The sequence below is a fragment of the Aspergillus glaucus genome (genome assembly GCF_001890805.1).
Source record: "Aspergillus glaucus CBS 516.65 unplaced genomic scaffold ASPGLscaffold_20, whole genome shotgun sequence".
In the NCBI taxonomy this organism is placed as follows: Eukaryota; Fungi; Ascomycota; class Eurotiomycetes; order Eurotiales; family Aspergillaceae; genus Aspergillus; species Aspergillus glaucus.
Window position 1 is genome coordinate 480748 of NW_019170472.1, and position 22494 is coordinate 503241.

The 22494-nt window shown below is 51.3% G+C and overlaps 6 protein-coding genes across 6 annotated transcripts; 3 read left to right on the top strand and 3 right to left on the bottom strand.

Moving 5' to 3' along the window:
- ASPGLDRAFT_1500859 (uncharacterized protein) lies at positions 1 to 263 on the top strand (the record flags this gene model as incomplete). The annotated part of the gene is made up of 1 exon (XM_022542103.1): positions 1 to 263. Exon 1 carries the CDS (start codon positions 39 to 41, stop codon positions 261 to 263), a length of 225 nt encoding a protein of 74 aa, XP_022397920.1. The 5' UTR covers positions 1 to 38.
- A 199-nt stretch (positions 264 to 462) lies between these two features.
- On the top strand, positions 463 to 4614 carry ASPGLDRAFT_50754 (putative NF-X1 finger transcription factor). Its single transcript, XM_022547377.1, has one exon. It carries the CDS (start codon positions 657 to 659, stop codon positions 4173 to 4175), a length of 3519 nt encoding a protein of 1172 aa, XP_022397921.1. The 5' UTR covers positions 463 to 656; the 3' UTR covers positions 4176 to 4614.
- A 1983-nt stretch (positions 4615 to 6597) lies between these two features.
- Positions 6598 to 9044, top strand: sit2 (putative siderochrome-iron transporter). The gene is made up of 3 exons (XM_022542367.1): positions 6598 to 7007; positions 7055 to 7668; positions 7716 to 9044. The coding sequence occupies exons 1-3, from the start codon at positions 6736 to 6738 to the stop codon at positions 8654 to 8656; spliced, it is 1827 nt and encodes a 608-aa protein (XP_022397922.1). The 5' UTR covers positions 6598 to 6735; the 3' UTR covers positions 8657 to 9044.
- A 5159-nt stretch (positions 9045 to 14203) lies between these two features.
- ASPGLDRAFT_38419 (fungal specific transcription factor domain-containing protein) lies at positions 14204 to 16064 on the bottom strand (the record flags this gene model as incomplete). Its single annotated transcript, XM_022544943.1, has 6 exons — positions 14204 to 14372; positions 14448 to 14597; positions 15053 to 15204; positions 15270 to 15772; positions 15841 to 15847; positions 15945 to 16064. 6 exons carry the CDS (start codon positions 16062 to 16064, stop codon positions 14204 to 14206), a joined length of 1101 nt encoding a protein of 366 aa, XP_022397923.1.
- A 397-nt stretch (positions 16065 to 16461) lies between these two features.
- cwc25 (U2-type spliceosomal complex subunit CWC25) lies at positions 16462 to 18074 on the bottom strand. The gene is made up of 2 exons (XM_022549857.1): positions 17999 to 18074; positions 16462 to 17926 (listed from the first exon to the last, which is right to left on the bottom strand). Exons 1-2 carry the CDS (start codon positions 18025 to 18027, stop codon positions 16627 to 16629), a joined length of 1329 nt encoding a protein of 442 aa, XP_022397924.1. The 5' UTR covers positions 18028 to 18074; the 3' UTR covers positions 16462 to 16626.
- Positions 18075 to 18454: 380 nt separating this feature from the next.
- ASPGLDRAFT_68922 (SH3 domain protein) lies at positions 18455 to 22194 on the bottom strand (the record flags this gene model as incomplete). Its single annotated transcript, XM_022549310.1, has 3 exons — positions 18455 to 20274; positions 20332 to 20427; positions 20487 to 22194. The coding sequence occupies 3 exons, from the start codon at positions 22192 to 22194 to the stop codon at positions 18455 to 18457; spliced, it is 3624 nt and encodes a 1207-aa protein (XP_022397925.1).
- Between the last annotated feature and the right edge of the window lie 300 nt (positions 22195 to 22494).

Sequence of the window (22494 nt, forward strand, 5' to 3'; positions counted from 1 at the left end):
CAGATGATCTAATTCTAAGCCAGTTTTCATCTGCAAGCATGCCAGAAGAAGAGGAGGAAGAGGAAGAAAACTATGAGTCTCTTCCACAGATATCTATAACAGATGCTTTGGAGAGTCTATATAAACTCCGGCTTTTCGAGGAGCAGCAGGTGGATGGAAATAAGGCCTTAATCCAGCAACTTCTCTTCCATGAGAGGACCCTTTTGAGAAAGAAGGTTAGCAGACAGCAGCAGAGTGATATACGAGACTTCTTTTGTAATTAGATGACGTCTATATATATATTTATGGCAGCAAGCTCGTATAATCCGATATAAGCAATACTCCGTTATAAGCAATTTCCGCGACCTGCCGAAATAGTTGCTTATAACGGGGTTTTACAGTACATAAGTATCACATGGCCCGCCACCGATGGCCGTTCATCTTCAAGTTGCTTTTGTTTCTTTTCTTCGATCACTTTCCTCCCCATTCATTCTTTCGCCTCCGGGTTTGTGCTATTTGATTTTGCGTTATTGCAGGGACGAGGATACACCTTCTACCTTCCTTTTTGTCTAATTTTGCTTCAAACAACCATATTCGGATTGTTCTACTCGAACGAAAACAGCAATTGCATGAGCACAGCACAACCGATTATTCGCTTTCCTCACCCCCTCGAGACCATGTCTGGTCCTCCTGACGCCAACGCGAACGCAAACAGCGGTACCGGCAACTCGCGCCCCAGACACAGACGTGGTCGTGGCAACCGCGCCCATCGACACAACAACCAACAAACCCAAGCACCGTCATCTCAGACCCCGGACGCCCAACCGCAAGCATCGCAACCGTCTCCATCGGCGAACGGTGAAAATTCGACAGCGAATAACCCCGATGCAGCTCCCCGTCAACGGAGGGGTCCGAGAGGTGGGGGTAGAGGGGCAGGTCGAGGTGGACCCCGTTCGGATAGTGGTGGTGGTCGACGACGACATGGAAGGGGAGGTGGTGATGCGATACAAAAACCTAGGCGGGTTGGAATTGGTGGACGGACGTTTGAGGGACGATTGACGAGACCTGAGGGGGGTGCGGAGGATGCGGAGGATGCGGATAATAATGAAGGATTGAGGGCTAATGCGCCTACTTTCGTGCCTGGAGCACCGCCGAATGGTGAAGGACCGTCGACCCCGAGAGATTACGAATCGAAAGGGAAATCGAAAGCGAAGAGCAACCCTCCGCCGCCGCGACCGAAGGTCACTACGAAGTCTGTTGCACCTGATATCGCCACCCGGATTCACGAAGATATACTTCACAACCTTTACGAATGTCCGATCTGTACCAGTGAATTGGGTCGGAGATCGCGCGTTTGGTCGTGTGGACTTTGCTGGACGGTTTTCCACTTGAGTTGTGTTAAGAAGTGGTCGAAGAATGAAGGCTCAGCGGCACAAGATGCTGTGCGTCGACAACAAGAGGAGTCTACCGGGGAGATCGACACACCTCGCGCTTGGCGCTGTCCCGGTTGCAACCTTGCTCAGGAGGTGTTTCCTTCGTCTTACTCGTGTTGGTGTGAGAAAGAAGTCGATCCGCGTTCACTACCCGGTTTACCTCCGCATTCATGTGGGCAGACCTGCTCGCGCGCTCGTAAGGGATGTCCACACCCTTGCGATTCGATTTGCCACGCCGGTCCCTGTGCACCATGTACGGCTATGGGCCCAACGCAAGATTGTTTCTGTGGAAGGAACTCGTCTACGAAGCGTTGCCAGGATACCGACTACGAAAAGGGGTGGAGCTGTGGTGAGATTTGCGGCGATCTACTGCCCTGCGGAGAGCATACTTGTTCGAGACCGTGCCACGAAGGTCTTTGCGGTGCTTGCGATGTCAAGGTGGAGGCACGTTGCTATTGTGGAGATGTGCAGACCGAGATGCTGTGCAGTGCTAGAGATGAAGAGATGGAGAGCGAGAAGCTACGTGACGATTCTGGTGAAGTTGAAAGTTGGGAAGGCTGCTTCAGTTGTGGAGAACTCTGCAGCCGTCCTTTCGACTGTGGTGTTCACTTCTGCCAGAAAAGTTGTCATCCGCAAGATTCGCAACCCGCACATTGCCCAAAGTCACCTGACGTCGTACTTGACTGTCCTTGTGGAAAGACGCCGTTGACGGATATACCTGGATATTCCCCGCGAACGACCTGCGAGGACCCCATTCCCCGTTGTCGTGAAGCGTGTGGTAAACCTTTGCCATGTGGACATCCATGTGAGAAACTTTGCCACACCGGTCCATGTGGTGTTTGTATGCTCCGGGTTCCGATTTCGTGTCGCTGTGGTCGTAATACCATGATGACTGTTTGTCATCAAGGCACTGTCGAACAACCGCAGTGTTTCCGCCAATGCAAAGCAGGCTTGCACTGTGGTCGACACTCGTGTGCTGAGCGGTGCTGTCCTGGAGAGCAGAAGGCCCTTGAGCGACAGGCCATGCGACGGAAGCTGAGGTCGCATCTCCGTCCAAGCGACGAGGACGTGGAAGCAGAGCATATCTGTACACGAGTGTGTGGTCGGACGCTGAAATGCGGAAGACACACGTGTCCGGAGATCTGTCACAAGGGGCCGTGTAACACCTGTAGGGAGGCGATTTTTGAAGAGATCCCGTGTAACTGCGGGCGATCTATCTTGCACCCGCCATTGCCCTGTGGAACGCAGCCTCCATCGTGCTCGTTGCCGTGCGAACGGTCCAAACCCTGCGGCCATCCCCAGACACAGCACAACTGTCACACAGATGACGAAAACTGCCCTAAGTGTCCATTCTTGACCGAGAAGATGTGTCTATGCGGCAAGCGGACGATGAAGAATCAGCCTTGCTGGTTGGTGGATGTTCGATGTGGTCAGATTTGCAACGAACCGCTCAAGTGCGGCTCGCATTCGTGCAAGAAAAACTGCCATCGACCTGGCGACTGCGAGGATTCAACTCGACCTTGTCAGCAGGCATGTGGGAAGCGCAAGACGCTGTGTGGTCATCCATGCACAGATGCTTGCCATGCTCCTTTCGCTTGTCCGGAGAAGACGCCCTGCTCGGCTACGGTCACGGTAACATGTGGCTGTGGTCGACTCCGCCAGGAGCGACGCTGCAATGCAGCCAAGGCAGTGGCTTCTAAGGGACAGGTACAGCAACCACAACGACTGCCTGCATTGACACCATTGACTTGCGATGAGGAATGTTCACGTCTGGAGCGAAATCGGTCTCTAGCATCCGCGCTAGGAGTCGAAATCAACCAATCTACCACCCTCGCCCAAAATGCTCTTCCGTACTCCTCCGAAACTCTCGACATGTACATCCAACTTTCGTCTTCGGCGCCGCTAGCTACCCTCCAGACCTACGAGTCTACTCTACACTCTCTAGCAGCATCAATCAACTCCACAAACCGTTCTGTCCGCTTCCAACCCGCCAAGCCCTCTCTCAGGGCATTCACCCACTCCCTCGCAACGGACTGGGGATTTGCCACGGAGAGCTTCGACCCAGAGCCACACAGGCACGTTTTCGTTCTGAAACCGGCGTCGTGGAATCCTCCCGTCTTCGGATTCGGTAATGGATCAGTCATCGGTATCGGTGGCATGAGCGTTGGTGAATGCGTTAAGCTTCGCGAACGACAGCGGCTAAAAGAGCGCGAGGCACAGCGTGTCGCAGCTGCAGAGGTGAAGGCATCGCGCGAAGCTGCCAAGGCACAAACTCAAGGCAGCGTGGATGGCGGTGGTTGGGCACAGGTAGCTGCTTCACGGAAGAGTAATCCCGGCGGTTCGCCGTCTACTCTGAGTCCGAAGACGACGTTTTCGTCGGGGTCATATGCTGCGCTTGCCGGTGGTGATTTTGGTGCTGGTGCTGGTGCAAGTGCGGGTGCGAAGAAGGAACGACTCGTTTTGCGCTCTGGTGTTGGTACTGGGAAGCAGTTGCAGAGTAAGGTTCAAGAACCTGTTGCGGATAGCTGGGAAGAAGAGGAGGAGAAGGAGGAAAAGCAGGAGAGGAAACTCGAGGGTGTGGATGGCGTGGATGGAGCGGATTGTGCTGACAGTGGCCATGCCAATGACGCTCAAACGCAAGAACCAGAAGTTGATGCCAAGGGGCAGGAGAGGAAACTCGAAGGTCCAGGAGCTGACGGTGATGGTCATGCTGAGGAGCACAAGGATAATGGCGATGTTGAGGTTGGAGTTGCGGCTTCATGAAGTTGAACTGGGAGTCTTTCGTTATGATAATAGATGATTGAATTGCATGCTAGCATTAGCGAGGTGTTGTTCTGCTTGCAAGCATGGCATGGTATGCATAGTTCGGATAGAAAAAGTTACGTTGATTCTGCACTCGTTCCTGTGGGAAGTACTCCGTACCGTGTAGCTGCTGATCCAAGAGACTACCTAGTGGGATACGGGACATGCAGCGATCAGGTCACGAGGTCAGTGAGGCTACAAACACCTACCCCTTATGCCTATGCTTTGTTAACCCCGAGCATGTCTCATCCTGCTCTGCACATCCCCGAGGCAGCAGTATTCCGAGCTGCAAATCATCACATCTGCGCTCATTTCTGTACAAACATGATATGATGCGCAGCAGATCTCAGCCCGCCCAGCCCAGTTGGACAAGCAAGGCAAGACAGATGGGATGCGAGCTTAGCTGTCGATACTCATTTCGCGATCCTGATCTTGATCTCGTAACGCGTACCCCTGATATTATAGAGTAAAAAAAGAAAACATAATCCACAGGTGCTGACCATTCGAATATCACTGATTTACAATGACATTGCATAACATCGAAATATGGGATGTAAACCGCATTCTCAGCAAGTCAAGCTTTCCAAAAACCGCTAATCAGATCCGCATGGACGGAGTGAAACACCTGGAGAGTACGCATCTGCGGTGTGGTGGATGAGGATGGGGATGGGGATACTAGCATCTCACCTCTGTCTGTTGTTTGTTGCTTTTTTGACAAGGCAAGAAAGTGACATCCCACATAGCGCGGATATAAAGTCTGTTTTCGAGAATACGGGCTCTCCGTGGTTCCCACCTGCCGCTGCCACTGCCGCTGGCGGTGGCGGTATTAATTAGACATTAGACATCAGGTAACTGGTTAGTTGGTCGGTGAATCCGACTATCGTTATTACTGTGAGCCTTTAGTGGTGCGCTGGTTGGTTGTCGTATGATTTAGTGAGCTGATCTGCATGTCGACACTTATGTACCTAGTACAGGAATGGAGTAGTGTAGCTGATACATCAGCTCATTTTGTCTGAAACAGCCGTTTTCTAATATGGAAAGCACCGCCAGCTGCCAGCCTTGCCACAGGATGCATTAGTACGGCGTACGGTGTACGGCATACTGGGATGTCGGTGGACGGTGGATAATGCCAGATTAGGATGCAAGTCCGCAATTAACGGTTTTGCTTTTGGTTACGGAGTACATTTTCTTTTTTTTTTTGCTGGTAGGTATCGGTGCAGGCGAATTGAATCGGACACGCCACGCTCAGTGCATCTCGAAGGAATCGCACAGACAGGAGTGCTGCAATTGCAATTTGACTGTTCGTGATTGGATTCACAGTGAAAACATCCCAACAGAATAGACACACGACTAGACAAATCGGGTAATAACGGCGACAAAACCAAACCAACGCCACACGGACCATCGGCTATAGACGAGCCACTGGAGCTGGAACGTGTCTGATGTCTGGGCAGCCGATAATCGGCGCTGGTACCAGGGTTGATAAGATTGATTAGATAGATCTTATCATCGGTCAGTGGCAACAGCTTGGTGGATTTGGGATATGTTTGTGGTAGATGAGAAAAGATCCTGTAACCACGGAGTTGTCACGGCCCTTCTGAAATGTACACTCCGATATGACACGCCATGACAATCCACGATGGGAGTTTGCTCCGGGGAGAGGCGTCGGGGTGAGCCGTCATGCTCGGGTCCACCGAAAAAGAGGGAGAAAAAAGAAAGTTCGCTGACTTAACTCTATGCTCGATGGTAATAATTGAATCATCTAATGATACGACTCTTTCCATGGAATATGAAATAATGTGGTCAGCTTCCATTATTATTGGATTATTATTGTTATGTACAGTACCGCAGTCGGCAGTAAGAACATTGCCTAGACATCTCCCCACCTGTCCAGATTCCCGGGCCACTCCGGACATTGCTTCAGTCGGACAATTGGCCGCGTGGGATGACTGTACTTGTACAAACATACACTGTGTACAATTTATGTTGTAGAACATCGATGGAAGATACGGATTAGTATTCTCCTCACTGTGGTTGGTGTTTATCTGCCTATCTTTCTACTAAGTATATACTCCGTGGGATACAAGAGTGGTTAGTACATAGTGAATGGGGAGAGTCGATGATGACTACTACTGGCTCGGCCCACATGACCCAACCTATCCAGTGGGGGATATTTCTGAAACCACCAATCAGACACTCAAAGGACTAGATATCCGCTGCTGATTGGCTTTAGCACGGAAGTTATCTGATCCGCCGCCCACTCTGTTATCTGATTTAAATCCGGTTTTCTTATTGGATGGATACAAAACAAGACCCACCGCGCGTCCTGCGGGCAAGCAAAAATTTGTCACGCTAGTCTCGATTCGGTACTCACTCCACCGACTCGTCGTAAGTGAAATATACAAAAGAGCGAGATCCCCCTGCCCCGATCTTCTGATCCTCTATCCATACTCTCCCTCACGCCAATTGTGCTCGCCAAGACACTGATCTGCTTGATCTTCTACTACCACCATAGGTCAACATGGGTGTCTTCGATGTCATTCGGGGTCGCAAGGACAGCCACATCGTCGAGGACTTGGGCTACTCGGAAAGCCATGAGCCCAAGAACCTAGGCGATGGGCCAGAGATCCCCCCAGCGGAGAACGATAGCAGGCTCAGTTTGGAGGAACGCAATGAGAGGAATATCCAGCTGCATCCCGACGAGGTCACCAAGGAGGCTCATCTGGGTGTGCAAAAGGCCGAGGCGTCGGCTATGGTCTGGACTAAGCCTGCGCTGTTTGGGACTTATGCCTGGTAGGTCACCTACCTCCTATGATAATGAATGAGACTAACAGGTATAGGATCTGGGTCTGTTTCTTCATGCTGGCCTTTCACTCCTCCATCAACAGCAACGTCATCAACAAAGCCTACAGCAGCTTCTCCTCCGCCCCCCAAATCAGTACCTCCAACATCCTGTACAGTGTCATCGGTGGTGTGCTGAAACTCCCCATCGCCAGGACTATCAACATCTGGGGTCGTGCTGAGGGTTACCTGGTTTTCATCGGTGTCTACGTTCTGGGTCTGATTATTCTGGCCGCCTGCAACAACCCCGACTCCTACGCCGCCGGTTACGTGCTCTACTGGATTGGATACGATGCCATTTATCTGATTCTGCAGATTTTCGTCGCTGATACCTCCGGTCTGCGGAACCGTGCTTTTGCTTTCGCCTTTGCTAGCACGCCTTTTATCTGCACTGCTTTTGTTGGTCCGCGGGCGGCTGAGTCGTTTATCAACATGACGAGCTGGCGTTGGGCGTATGGTGCGTTTGCTATCATTCAGCCTTTCGTCTTTGCGCCGCTCGCTTTTGTCTTCAAGTACTATGAGAAGAAGGCAGAGAGAATGGGTTTGTACAAGCGTGAGCCCAGTGGTCGGACCCTCTCGCAGTCTATCGTCCACTATATCCATGAATTCGACGGTACGTCCCCTTCCTTCGTCTTTGAGAGATGTATGCTAACCTAACAGTCGTCGGTGCATTCCTGTTGATGGCCGCTTGGGTCCTCCTCCTCCTCCCCTTCGGTCTGCAGCAATATGGCCGCTCCACCTACAGCAGCCCTACCTTCATCGCCATGGTTGTCGTCGGATTCTGCCTGATGTTCGTCTTCGCCGCCTGGGAGAAATGGGGTGCTCGCGTGCACTTTGTCCAATACGAACTCCTCAAGAAGCGCACCGTTCTTGGCGCCTGCTGTCTCTCCGCCGTCACCTACTTCAGTTTCTACTGCTGGGACCTGTACTACTACAACTTCTGCCTGGTCGTCTACGACCTCTCCATTACCCTCGCCGGTTACATGGGTCAGATCTACAACGTCGGCTCTTGCTTCTGGGGTGTCGTCTTCGGTCTCTGGGTCCGCTACACCAAGACCTTCAAAAACACCTGTCTCTTCTTCGGTCTCCCCCTCCTCATCCTGGGTGCCGGTCTCATGATCCACTTCCGTGGCCAAGGCGACCACGGCGACATTGGCTACGTGATCATGTCCCAGATCTTCATCGCCTTCGGCGGCGGCACCCTCGTCATCGGAGCCGACATGGCCGTCATGGCCTCCGCCGACCGCGAAGGTGTCCCCATGATGCTTGCCCTGCTGGGTCTCTTCAACAGTCTGGGTGGATCCGTCGGCTACGCCGTCGCCGCCGCCATCTACGCCAACACCTTCCCCGATGCACTGCTCTCGAATCTCCCCGAGTCCACCAAGTCCAAGTTCAACGACCTCTACACGACCGGTTACACCGAGCAGATGAAGTACCCGCCTGGCGATCCTACGCGTGAGGCTGCGAACCTGGCCTGGAGTACGAGTCAGTACTACGGTGCTATCGCTGCGACGGCGTTCTTGGGACTCGCGATTCCTTGTATCGCGGTGTGGAAGAACTACCGCGTCGACAAGAAGCAGAACAAGGGTGTTGTTATTTAATTTCTTTTCGTGCATATTCCTTTTCTTTTCTCTCTATTTTCCTTATTTCTCTCCACTACTGATGAGATGATACCCTCTTGGGACTCGCAAAAGCGGCATATATATTTTTTTTCTTTCTTTCTTTGGTTTGCACGTGCACTTGCATATAGAGGTGATGAGTTGGATTTGGATTTAGATTGGATATATTACCACTTCCTGTACAATGACCCCGGGTCTATAGAGTAGACCGGACTGGCTGGACTTGACTGAATAATAGCTTAGCCTGATGGCTTTGGCCTGATGGCTGATATGTGGCCGTTAATAATATTTATTTCTGTGATTTCGTGTACGAGTAGCATGTTGTATGCTGTACCACCACAGTGCTGAATAAACCTTGGCTACTACGGTCTAACGTTTTAAGTCTAACTTTATGTTTATCGTGATCTCCTCGTAGCAAACACTCTGGCAGATGGGTTGTTATACGTCAATCGATATACATTCCCGTCGAACTGATCCCGGGATTGAGTGAATGCTCGCAATGCAAGCAAGCTAATTGCTCTCAGATAACTAGAGTAGCATAAGTGAATCCACTCTACTCTGAAACAACTCTACTTCGAGTCATCGGAGAGAATCCGACAATATATATCGTCTATTATTTCTACAAACGAAGTCAAGCCAGAGCAGCTCTTGAAGTCTTAAATCTCATGAATAAGAGATTTCCCACGCTAATATATACTCCCATAACCGGGTAGTTGATGGGGCTTTACTGTCCGTGCCTTGGTCATTCTCATTCCAATCATATACAAGAGAAAGCACAACACCCTCCACCGTACGATCATATACTCAAGGATCCTAGACATGATCAAATTCCCAACTTCCTTTGTTATGCCTTGACTCGAGCCAGAGTTCTATTTTCTCTTGACCGCACACTGCTCCTCTACGACTCCATCGACGGTCTAGAAAGATTCATCCTGAATCCAACAAACACTAACTCTACATTGAGCTGAATAAAGACCTGCCATTCAATCCATCTATGGATCACAACAGGGATACTCGGCGGATGCCCTACTAAAAGACCCACAAAAAGCAACCCTTACAATAAGCTCAGGCACATGGCAAATCTCGAACATGCGCAAGATAGTCTCTTTCGACATCACGCTATAAAAATCCCGGGGAATAGCAGGTCACTGTTGGACTGGATCCCCAGTAAGGCGGATCATTCCAATCACTATACAGAAGAAAATACCCCCCACCATATTCCATCTGGAGGTATGGTTTGAGGCTCGAGGAAGGGAATTCTGTCCACAAGCAAAATGACCGGCCGACCTATAACATTCAACGAGGGCATTCGCGATGGCAATCATATCGTATCCTCGGGAAAGATAGTGAGGTTGCGAATCTACGCAAAACGGAATCTTTTACAACAGGGGCCTATTTGTTTACAAGGCCTGTAAGCCTTGTCGGGTCAGGTCACGTCACGTCCTCGAGCTTTATGCTCCCCACTACACTCGTTGCACTGCACCATTGACAGTGACCCCTATGAGGCTCACAAGCTCCCCAGGACCTCCCGAAAGAAATACAGCAGCCGCTGGCGCTGTGATTCGTCTTGGTGTCTATTGATGATACGATCTATTCGACGTATGACATAACGAAGGGATTCTTCCAGCGGTTTATTTATTTACCCATGCGGATGTTGAGAACGGGTGTTTAGCACGCCGCGTTAAGAGGCGTCAGCTGGAACTGAGCTAGACTGTCTGAATTTTTAAGGCTATGAGGAAGCTAAATTCCACAATATCAGGTCGAAAAGTAAGGCCGAGCATCTGAAAACCAGGAAATCTAGCCTGTTTATGCAGAGCGGTGCAAATGGAGACTGTACACCGAGTACTAGTTCTTGTGGATGGTAATCCTCGAGTAGGCGGGGTTCGATGAAGAGGAGTTGCTGGTTGTGTTTGGCTTGATATATACATACATATATACGATGGCTCTGTCACCTATACATGATCATGCTCGCAGGACTGATGCACTATATGCAGCATCTAGTAAGTTTTGCTGTGCTGCGGCCCTGGGTCCTCACGACTTGGCTTACTGTGATATCTGCGTGCGTTGCATCCGACATGGAAAGAAGGTGAGTGCTTTGTCCGCAGTCACTAGCTCTGCAAGTGCACCTATTTTACAAAGGGTAAGAAGGAACACCCATTACCTGATGCGTCTCAAGACACTGCAACCGCGACAGCGCTCTCGTGCGAGAAGTCGGCATCTAACTATATGCAAGCTAAGCGCAAAGAGGGGAAACAGTTAAAAGGACAGATCATATCTGGGAATAAATATAAACCAAGATAAACTCATCGCTGATATTGAAAATGCGTGGGCTCTAACCTTTCCATCAGACGTTTCATTAATTGTGAGATGAACACTACTATTCCCACAGCCAGTCACTTGACACGGCTTCCACAATATGTCTACGTCCCGAATTGCTCAAGAAAGCACTCCCCCACCCAACTGTCACGGTACAAATACTTACCCAGAGATCCCAAAAACCATTCGATTCCCTACCGAGCGGGGAAAGGGAAAGCCGGCGCCCGATCCGGAGCAACATGATGGCCCTAATGATGCAATAACTAAGTATTAATAACGACGTCCAGACTATCGCTTTCTAGTACCCAGTTTCGAAAATGCGCAAGATACACTCTCCTTTTCGACTACATAGTTTACCCATTATTTGGACATGATAAAAGGTTTCTTCCAGCAACCCATCTCATATCCAAGCGTCGCTGAGCAACCGGACTTGTCACTACATTACGGCCATAAACACTTCATAGTTGCAGTTCAGCCTGTGGGGATCAAAGCCCTGCAAGGTTTCAAGAGAAATCCCTCGTTAATCGACCAATGGAACTGACATTAATGGAGATGCTGTTGGCTGTTGCTTATGGAAGACATATACTACGGCGGGAATTTTACTATCTGTAAGGTAACCCGGCATATAATCTGCCAGGCCCCCTGTATCTTTAGATATTGCTGACAAGAAACAGGAAATCAATGATCATGCTGCTGCTAAGGGGGGGGGGGGGGAGCTTCCTTTGATTATCATTTCTTCGCATCTTGTTTGGCAGTGGACCACTGAGTTTGCAAGCTCGGGCAACCAATTTACTCACTGTCAAGGTAAATAAACCCATACCTACGTGGCAAAGACACTATCAAAAGAACCCCTGGATGATTTGGATCAATCAACCATGCCAGTACTAATCTTGCGGAACCGGCTCACTTGGTCAAACTGGAACAGGTATTTGGCTTGAAAGACAAGTACTCAAGAAAAGAACACCACTAGCTGTCCACGCACACATACTGGTTCTTGTGGATAGTGATCCTCGAGTATGGGGTTTCGATGGCGAAGAATAGTCGCTGGCTGAGTCCGGTTTGGTATATCGGTGATATTATCATTTTTAGCTGCTCATTCTCTCCGAGAAAACAGAGCCCTTTCCTTCTATCCATTAGCTATGAGAATCCTGCTCTGGTGATTATTAGACTCCAGATTTTAGGACATGACGAAGGGATCTTTTCAACACCCTATTTCCCGCTGGAAACCAGCATCCAGCACCTACAGTGGAGGCCATAAGCTAACCCGTATGAGCTTCCGAGCCCACTTCGTCATCAAGAGACCAATTTGCATTTACCACCAAGGCGAAAGATGAGGTTGGACATCGCAAAAGTAGGAAACTGAGCCTGTCTACGCAACGCGGTGCCAGTGGAGACTGTGCACCCTGTACTGGTTCTTGTGGATGGTGATCTTCGAGAGGTCTTCAATGGGGAAGAGCAGTTGCTGGTTGAATGGGCTTGGTATATACATATATATATCGATGGCCTGTCACCTCTAGCTGCTCACGTACACCAAAAGACCGGTGCTCCATGTGTAGCATCTGGCAAGTCCTTGCTACTCAGACTGCCATGATAACTGCGGGTTGCCTCGGACATGGAAAAGGGGATTTCGATTGCTGTATCTCGAGCCATAAAGACAGGGTATGAAAAGCCGTGAGATCATAAGATCTCAAATCTCGAATCGAATGTCGAACATCCCAAGGTCTTTCAGCCATTACAAGACTCACGCAGTCTGGATTCCCTAGCCAGCATCGAACGGTTCCACAATCAGTTGCTATAACTTGACTAAAGGATTCTTTTAGTGGCACATCTCGCAAGTGACTGCTTGGAACGAGCACTATTTGCCTTTAATAGTGGCTATGAGAAATTTACACCGGTCATTATCAACATATACTTCGTGAACTCATCATCAAGAGATCAATTTACACAATGTTAAGACAAGCAACAAGTCTGGACACCTTGGAATAAGATCACTTGACCTGCTGTTACACATCAATGTGCCAATGGAGACTGTACACCGCGCACTGGCCCATTATAGATGACCCTCCTCGAGCGAAGGGGGTCTCTATGACTAGGCGAGAGCAAGCGTAAGATAGTCGCTAACTGAATCCGGCTTGCTATATCGGTGATATCGTTAGGACCTAGCAAGCCAATTCCTCGCCATAATGAGTCTTACAAACGGTTTATTGTCCATCCAACTGCAGGAATGACATTGCAAAGATTTTCATTCAAGACCAAGATTTTCTATGATAGTAGGTGTTTACGGATGGATCTGAGTTGATTATTTCTCAACATATTCAAGTCGGAGATCAGTCTTCAAATTGAGCTTGGGTATCTTGAAACAGTCATGCCATATTAAAAACTAGCGAGAATATCCGAGAAGAGTCAAGATAAACTCGACGCTGAGGAAAGTATGTGGTGTTCTAACCTTCCCATCGCACCTTGCATTAATCACGAGATGAAAACTACACGAAACATATTGTGGTAGAAGTCAGGAAGCGAGGTCCAACTGTTGGGGTATATGGGTATATGGGTATATGTCACTTCAAGACTCTTGCAGTTACCCTTACTTTTGATAGTTGAAGTGAGCAAGGTACTTATGAATCATTTGCGACGCCATGGCGTACACAGCGCAAATTTTACATGCGAGAATTAGCCATTTCATGGTTAGTGGAGTGAAAAGAATGCCTGTGTTCTGCAGTTGTGCGTCTTGCTTCTTTCTGGGCCGGTCGTCCACAGTACAAAAACATTCCTAGACACGACTAATACATAACAGAAGGTCAGCAAATGCCCCTACCAAGCGGCGGAAAGAAAGTGCGACCCAGCAGGTTAAGCAGTTTTGGATAATATGCTATCATAAACCAGGATTCATCAATGCTGTTGCGGACTAAGAACAAGGCCGTCTCCCATGACCTGGATTTCGATGCATTGAACAGTTATGCTTATTGCCTGACGCTTACAGCCACCTCAACGCAGTTGCTTGAATAGAAAAAGTATGTCTTTAAATATGCCCCGGATCTCCGGCGCAAGTCTGATTTTCTTTTGCAAGGCGGTGCCTTGTACGAGTCTGAACATGCCCTTGGCCAACTGAAACCGCTTGGCTACGGAGAAGAGGGAGATGGCGGTGTCTGCGAAGGCGGAGGCTGAGGATGGGCTGTCGAGGTCTTCGAGGGTGAAGAGGGCGATGGTGGAGTGTTACGAGCTGACCATGGGCATGTATTCGATGGGCCAATTTGTGCGTTCGATGTCGAGGAGTTTACGGAGTTCGTGGGCGGAGGACAAGCGTAATTCGCGCGCGCGGTGGGCGGGCGAGGATTTGTCGATTATCGAGGAGTTTTGGATGAAGCCGAAGATGGTCATGATTCTGGAGTGGTAGCTTAAACTGGGGTGTGGGTTTTCTTTCTTTCCCTACTTAAACGGGGATGGTTGGTGTGCTTACTGCATGTCCAGGACTCCGGGGGTTGGTACATTCCCCAGGCTCACGCATTCGGGAAGCACCTTGGTCCATTGTTGTAAATCCGTGTAGACATTTACAACCATCTTCTCGGTATTCGATTGAGGCGGTTTATCGTTGTTGCTGAAGAAGAAACTACATAGATCCCAAGTGATGCATCCCAGCTTGAACAATGCGTTGACCAAACAATTTGTATGAGCCTGCGCAGGCTCTGCCTATACAGGATAAGGCACCCACGTGTCTTTGGGGTCATGAGTTTCTGGGAGATGTCTCGGCAGAAGTTTCTTGAACGGCAGTGCTCGTTATAGAGCAATGCAGGCGGTCCTTTTGCGAGTCAGCCAAGATAGGGTTATTTTTGGGAGAGGAACTAACGGTAGAAGAGCGCAAACCCCACTAATGGTCATATCAACGGCTCTAGCGGTATTTTCGGCCTGGTCACCGGCTTTGGCTACAATACTGTCACGGAACTTCATCATATGTCGAACTTGTTCTGCCATCTGGCCCAATAGTAGAAAACCAAATCTATCTTTCCCGGTAACACAGGCCCTGCATATGTTTAACTATCAGTCCGTACTATGAAAACGACGTACCATGTATAAATCCCACCCAGTCCTTGAAGGTTCGTAACACTAGGCTTCCCCTGCTGCTCATCAAAAAATCGATTCGCTTCGTTGTAGAAATGCATTCCCCTGGTATTAGGATCACCCGGTTCGGCAAATACTTCAGGATAACTAGAATAGAACTATCACGTCACCTTCAGTCGACACTCAGAATTAGGGTACAATGGAGCACGAAATAGGGACGCACACAAGCCACAGCAAGAATACTGTTGACAAGAAACGGAGAACAAAACCGAGCTCCCAATTGACCCTTCTCCATATCCATCAAGAACAGCTCAGGATCAATCCAGTTGAGCGTGGTATTATGCCAGGTGAAATACAGCGACACCAAATGAGACACAAAGTTATCATCATCCGAAACCGAAGTCCACGGCTGTGCAGGAACCTTCCATTGAGGATTATCCGACAACCACTTAATATCCATAACCCGCAACCGACTCAACGACCGCGAATGCGACAAATGTTGCTGCGAGTCTGCTTGCATAAGTCGAGGCTCGTTGGTAATCACAGTATCCGGATCAAAGTCATCAGCAATGCACCGTCGGATCTCGTCAAACGACACCTTGCTCCTCCGAATTATTCTCAACAATCTGTCCGCTTTCACCTGGTCTTCTCCACGGAGTGTCTCGAGCAGCTGGATGAACAAGGACCGGTCCTGCTCTAGCGTCTCGAGTTTATGCTTGAGGGCGACTTTTCGGTGGCCGTCTCAGTTCTCGTCGACGATGCATTGTTTGTTTTCTTTGCGGCATCTGGCACACGGGGCTCCTATGCATATTTACGTGTCAGTCACAGTCACAGTCACGGTTAACACAGGACAGAATCACCGAGTCAACAATCACAATAACAAGAGAACGAAAAATACTTTTGCCTTGTCCTTCCGGCACTGGTCGCACGCTATCGTCGCATTTGGCAATCGGACTGGCGGGAGACTCTTGGACGCTCGATACAGAGGCTGGGTCGGCCTTATAGGCGGCGGGGGCATGGGATCTATGGTCGGGATCCGGGGACAGCGTGGATGGCGCGGTCTGTACCTGACACGGTGGTATGGGTGAGCTGAGCCAGAGCCTTGGGTTAGGAGAAGTGTGTTGTGTGGGAATGGAGATTGGGGTTAGGTCACGGGTATGTCATGGGCCTCGCATACGTACAGACGACGATAATTGCTGTCAATCCATTGATTCCTTTGGTTGATTTGGCATGAGGCTGCCCTAATGCACACTATTAGCCCGCTGTAACCGGATATAATATTCCCTTCATTGTATATTCACCTGGACTGATCCTGTTGAATTAGACGCTAGTTAGTTAACTAACTAGTTATGCAATCTCCGTAAAAAAAAAAAAAAAAAATTTATCCCGGCTAATACCAGTACGATGCAGGTAGTCTGACGTGAAGATATGTAAATGATGCATTGATTGTGGATATAACCCTAACGCCTGAGAAACTAATATATACTTGTACATGAAATCGACCCAGCTGCCCATAATGCCATGACAATCAAACACGAAAATCTTAACCATGTAGACGCATAAAAAACCACAAGACTCAACTACTCATCCTTATCAACAATCAACCCCCCACGGCTCCTCTGAATCCTTTGATCAAGACTATCCTCCTGTAACTGGCGATGCAACTGTCCGACAAACCGACCCTTCTCAGTACGATTCTTCTCGTCCTCCTCGCGCTGACGCTCTTCCATGGCGGTGACTTCGTCGATGCGCTTACGGCGGGTTGTCTCGAGGTCGCTGGCGTTGGATTGCATTTCGGCGAGTTTGCGCTGGCGTTCTTCGTCCTGTTGTTCTTTCGATTTGGCATTGTTGGCCTGGCCATTCGCGTGGCCGTTGGGCTGGGGACGGTTGCTGTTACGGTCACGGCGATAGGAATCACGCGGGCGGTTGTCGTAGTCTCGAGGTTTGCGGTAGCCGTTGCTTTCTGAGTCTCGTCCGTCAGGAGAAGGACGACGGTCCCGACGAGAGGGTGAACGTCGACTATACGAGTCGCGACGAGGACGGTCGTGGTACCTGTCATCATGATCCCGGTGTCTGCTCGAAGCACGACGATCGCGGTCTCTGCGGTCCCGTTCGTCTCGAGATCGTCCACGTCCACGGTCTTCGCGTCGGTCACGGTCCCTGCGATCCCTGTCCCTCCGGTCACGATCATCACGATAGTCCCGATCATCTTTCCGACTCCTATACGAACGACGATGATCTGGCGATGAAGACCTAGACCGGTGTCGACGTGTCCGATGTCTGTGCGAGTCCTCATCACTGTACCGACGACTTCTGTGACGATGACCGCGGTCACGATCACGCTCTCGTTCACGTCCCTTCTCCGGCTGACGATCACCACCACTACCACCATCAACAACCTTCTTCCCCTTCCTCGCCGACTCCTTCACTGCAGCCTCATAAGCCGCCTGCTCCCTCTTCTTAACCTCAAACAATGGATCCGCCATAACTTTCGTCATCATATCCCTACTATTCACCGGCGCCACAGCACCAGCACCCGCCCCAGGACCCGCCGCCGGAGCAAAATCCGCCCCTCTCTCCAACTTCTTCGTCTCCTCCCCCTTCAACAACACCGAATCAATCCGTCTCTTCCCCAACAGATACCCCTCCATCTCCTCAGCCACATGACCCGTCGCCCCCGAGGGAGCCTGATACATCCAGTCAACGCGCTGCGTCTGTCGTACCTGGCCCGAGTCTTCCTGGAGGCGCTGCAGGTCTTGGATTTGGCGCTCTTCATCGCGTTCGCGGCGGAGTTGGTCGATGCGTTTGCGTTCCTCGAGGGCTTTTTGCTCCTCAGACCAGACGCGCTCTTGGTTGCGGAGGAGGGAGGGGTGCCATGATCTGGGTTGCTTGTTAGTCTCTGGGTAGGTTATGGGTTAGGGGTTGGGATATGGGATAAGGGGATGGGCTTACTTCTTCAGGTTGAGATCTCCACCACCCATTTTGAATTGATGGGCGCTGTTGCGCTGTGATGGTTGGGAGAATTGAAGATGATGAATGAAGATGGGGAAGGTACGATAAGAGATCAGATTCCAGAAAAGGAAGCGGCGAGAAGTGGATTATGTAAGTTGCCACCAGTGTTGTTGCCTCAGGCATTAAATGGTACATAGTTATAACTAACTAGTTAACTATCAAAATTCTCTGGACAGGAGACCTACAATATGGATCTCATTACCACTCCTAAGTTACAGTCGAAAAAAGTGCATAAATACATAGCAGAGCTAGCTAGAAAACAGGGACAAGACGTCAAGCCACTGCGTAAATCCATATGAAATGAGATGTACCCTCAACACGTCTAAGAGGAGATAACCACAATATCGCACCATCTAAACCGAGCCACAAAGTGATCCATATTATGCATTACGCCTTCTAACTCTCCCATCCAACCCAGCTCCGCGGCATAACTCGCCAGACCTTGCACTCCCCACTGCGCAGGTCATTGAGCTTGAAGCTCTCCATCTTAATCTTCTTGCTCTCACGCCCTTGCTCCCACGCACGGATCTTCTTCTTCGTTCCATCCCAGTCGACAACAACACCGACGTGATCGGGCTTACCCACCTCTGCGTTGTACTTCTGGTGCATTGTCCCGCGGTGGCCCTGGAAGCGGGCATTCCGGAAGCTCACGATATCACCTGCGCGGATCTCATCGAATTGCTGCACAGATGCGTTGGCGAGGTTGGCGTAGACCAAAGCGCCGTAGGATCGGGTGCCAACGGGTAACAAAGCGTTCGACAAAGGCTGGAGTAGATGTTGGACCAGACCAAACGGAGTACCGTCCGCGACAGTAGTGTTTTGAAACGATGTCACCGCATCATTAATACGGGTACCGTTTTGAACGTGTGCATTCTCCAACTGATCCTGACGAGGCTGAACCGGAGGATGCTCTTTGCGCTGCTCCAAGGAGACGTCAGATGGGTTCCGAGCATCATAGGTAACCGTGATGACCGTCTGGGAGTAGTCCGCATAAAGGACGTAGACATCCTTGGTCACGGTCGTCTTACCACCGCGCTTCATGGAGGTTGACTCCTCGATCTCGAACTGCACATCCTTCCGACCTTGGATGGCCGGCGGTGGCGTGTTGGGTTTGGCCCACCACATGGTGTGCTCTGCTAGATCGACATCCATGGCCATGAATCCCTGATCGAATGACGGGCGAGGGCCGTCAATGGATCGTCGTACCCCATGCGAGCTCCGCGGAACATCCAAAGAAGTACGGTTACTCCGAGACGAGGATGGGGGTGGGCCAACTGGAGTCTCGTGGGGAGGCGGCAGAGGTGGTACACCGGACATGCGCTTCTCCCGCGACGGAGAAAACGGCCGCTCGGAAGACGTGGTCACGGGAGATGCATCATACAGTTCATCCTGTTCATCGGCCGTTGGCTCGGGCCGAGGAACAGGTGGCTGTGGCCGTCCAGCGGGGACAGGTGGCATCGTAGGTGAAGCCAAGCCATGCTGCGGGTTGCTATACCGGAACGGGTCGTATTCATCATCTTCGGGGGCAGCTGGGGGAGCAGCCGGAGGCGGCGGTGGAGGTCCTCTAGGAATGTCAACAGACGACCTACCGGCGCTCCTAGGAGGTTGGTTGGGTGGTGGCGGTGGGACTGCTCTGGGAGCAGTGGGAGGTGGGGGAGGGGCACCACAAGGGCTTTGAGGCGACTTAATTGAAAAGTCGTCGACAGGGGTGCCTTCGTCCATGCTTGAGTCGGCCTCGTGACCCTTCAGAGCATCCTTATGCTTAGCACCGGACGCGATATCTGTGTCGTAGTCACCGTCATATTCCGTGGTTTCGCCGTCCCCTTCCCCGGCTTGGCGAGAAGAAGCCGTGGTAGTCCGGCTTTCAGCCGTAGATCTACGGCGAAGATCGTTGGGCGGTGGCGGAGGAGGAGCCCTAGTTTGTCTCGGAGGTGACAATGGTGGACTCGTAGGAATAGGCGGTGGTGGTCGACTAAGTCTTTTCTCCGAACCAAAAGTAGGAGACAGAGGAGACGAGGTATCATAAGTCGAAGGGCGTCGTGAATCCAAATGATCCGGGAGTGGTGGTGCTCCAGCTGGCGGGGGCGGAGCGGGCCGGTCCGCAGCGACGGCGTTCAAAGACAGATTTCTAGCGTGAACAAAAAGCTCATCGTCCGACTCGTTCCCTGCATCCGCGGAAGTGGGAGGAGACTTCGGAACAGGGGGGATGGACCGGGCTGTTTCGAGCTGTTAGAGTGGCTTGATATCATCCGCAAAGAACTTGGCTGACTTACCACCTGTTGTCGAAGACGGCGATGTGGGTTGCTCCTGGGGGACTGACGGCGGAACAGGCTTGGTCGCCAAAGGCGGAAGTGGAGGCGCTGCGCCCTCTGTAAAAGCTTGGATATTAGCTGGTGCAACCCACCGGGTGTAGAACAGGAATACATACCATGAGGGGGTGGCGGTGGTGGCCTTTCCGTGGATGGCTCTTCATGGACAACTTCCTCGACATCAGGAATTTCCTCTGCGGTATGCTGCTCGGTCACATGAGGGGGTTGAGGCGCTTCCTCTTCCTTCTCGACGTCGGTGGGGGGAGCGGGGGGCGGCTTGTTGGCATTCATTCCTGGCAAAGCCATGACAGGAACCGGGGGAGCGGGAGCAGCAGCAGGGGTGGTGGCCTCCGATTCGGCAGCAGGCTTCTTTTCAGTATCCGCAGAGGGCTTGGGTTTGCGAGGAGCCGCGCCAGGCATTGGCATTCCACCAAATAAGCCCATCATGCCCATACCACCGCTCATCTTGGCCATTCTCTCTCGGAGTTCCATTTTGCGCTTGACCTCGGGATCAACTTCTCCTTCCTGTTCCTCCTCCTGTTCGCCTTCAGCCTCCTCGTCAGCGGTATCTTCCTTCTCCTTGTCTTCCTCCTGTTCAGCAGGCGGTTCCCGTCGCGACACAGGACGAGCAGCAGGAGCATCATCGTAATCTTCCTTGCTGGTCGAGGTCTCCTCTGCTTCTTCAGTGTCAGCGGCAGCGGAATAGTCCGCATCATTCGCGTCGCTCGTCGGCTCTTGCGCAATAACCGGGGAAGCATGAGTATCAGCCTCAGCAACTTCACCGCCTTCAACAGGAGCAGCTTGTTCGGCCGGCTCCGCAGGCTTCTTGGGCTTCTCGGGCTTCTCCTTCTTCTGGGCAGCTTCAGCATGACGGACCGCCTGCTCCGCTTGACGCTGCTGGAGCAAGGCGATTCTTTCCTTCAAGCTCGTGGGCTTGGGCTGCTCTTCCCCTTCTTGCTCTGGTGATTCAATCGCAGGGGGTGGAGGGGGTGGGCGGCTTTCAGAGACGGGAGGCTCCCGTGCCAGCTGTTCCTGGAACTCCGGATCCTCCTCGCGCCTGTATATCTTCGGAGGCGGCTCCCTAGGTGGAGGCGGAGGCACGTAGGCATGTCTGCTGGGAGGTGCAGCCACAAAAGGTTTCTTGACAAATGAGCCTGGATTGGATCCCGAACTGAGTCCACCGGGTTTGATTGGTGCAAGGGGCGCCTCCGCAGCCTTGTTGAACGCAGCAATGCGATCCCTAAACGAGGAACTGCTCGGTTTCGGCGCTGCTGCCGGCGGCGGAGGCTTGGCCGTATGCTTAGAAGCGGGTTCAGCTGCGGCTGGCGGAGGAGGTGCTGCAGCTTGCATAGGCTTTGGAGAAGTGGGAGCTTCTGCGACTGGCGAGGTGACCGTTTGGGGAGGAGGGGATTGCGGAGGCTGCGGAGCCGGCGCCGGCGGTTGGGGAGCGGAAACCTCGGGAGCCGCAGCAGGAGTAGCAGCAGGAGTATCGTCAAACTCGGGCTCCGGCTGGTCGTTGGATTCAACCGGGCTGGGGTCCGCTGGCGACGCAGGCTCGGGGGGAGGAACTACAGCTTCAGGCTCCTTCTTGGGCCTGTTGGGACGAGATGGTCGGGGCGGGGCAGGCGGCTCATATTTCTCGACAAAGTTCTTGGGGAAGATGCCCTCCTGTTTAGCACCCGATTCATCCGTGTATTCACCGGAATACCACTCGTCATCCTCAACACCCATAACGGTTACGATCTGACCGATTGGGAAAGCCAGGTCATCCTCATGGTCTGAAGCGTACTCGAAGATCGCTTTGACCGTAAACGGTGGATTGGACATCTGGACTGGTGTGGTGTGATTGGTGGGGTTGTTGTTGTTGTTGTTGCTGTAGAGGGAATGGACGGTTTATAGACAACGGAATGATGCCAGACAAGATGGATGTAAATCACACAAGATAAAGGACTGTACAGAAGCGAAGCATCTGAATATTCAGACACATCCGCAGCACAGAAACATGGAAAGAAACGACGAAGGAGTGTGTGTAGAGAGAAGTACTCTGTATGTTATGCCTGAGGGAGCCGAATATGTGTCAGCCTGGGGGGGTACGTCAGAACGCAGAAAAGGGGAGGGGAGAGGTAT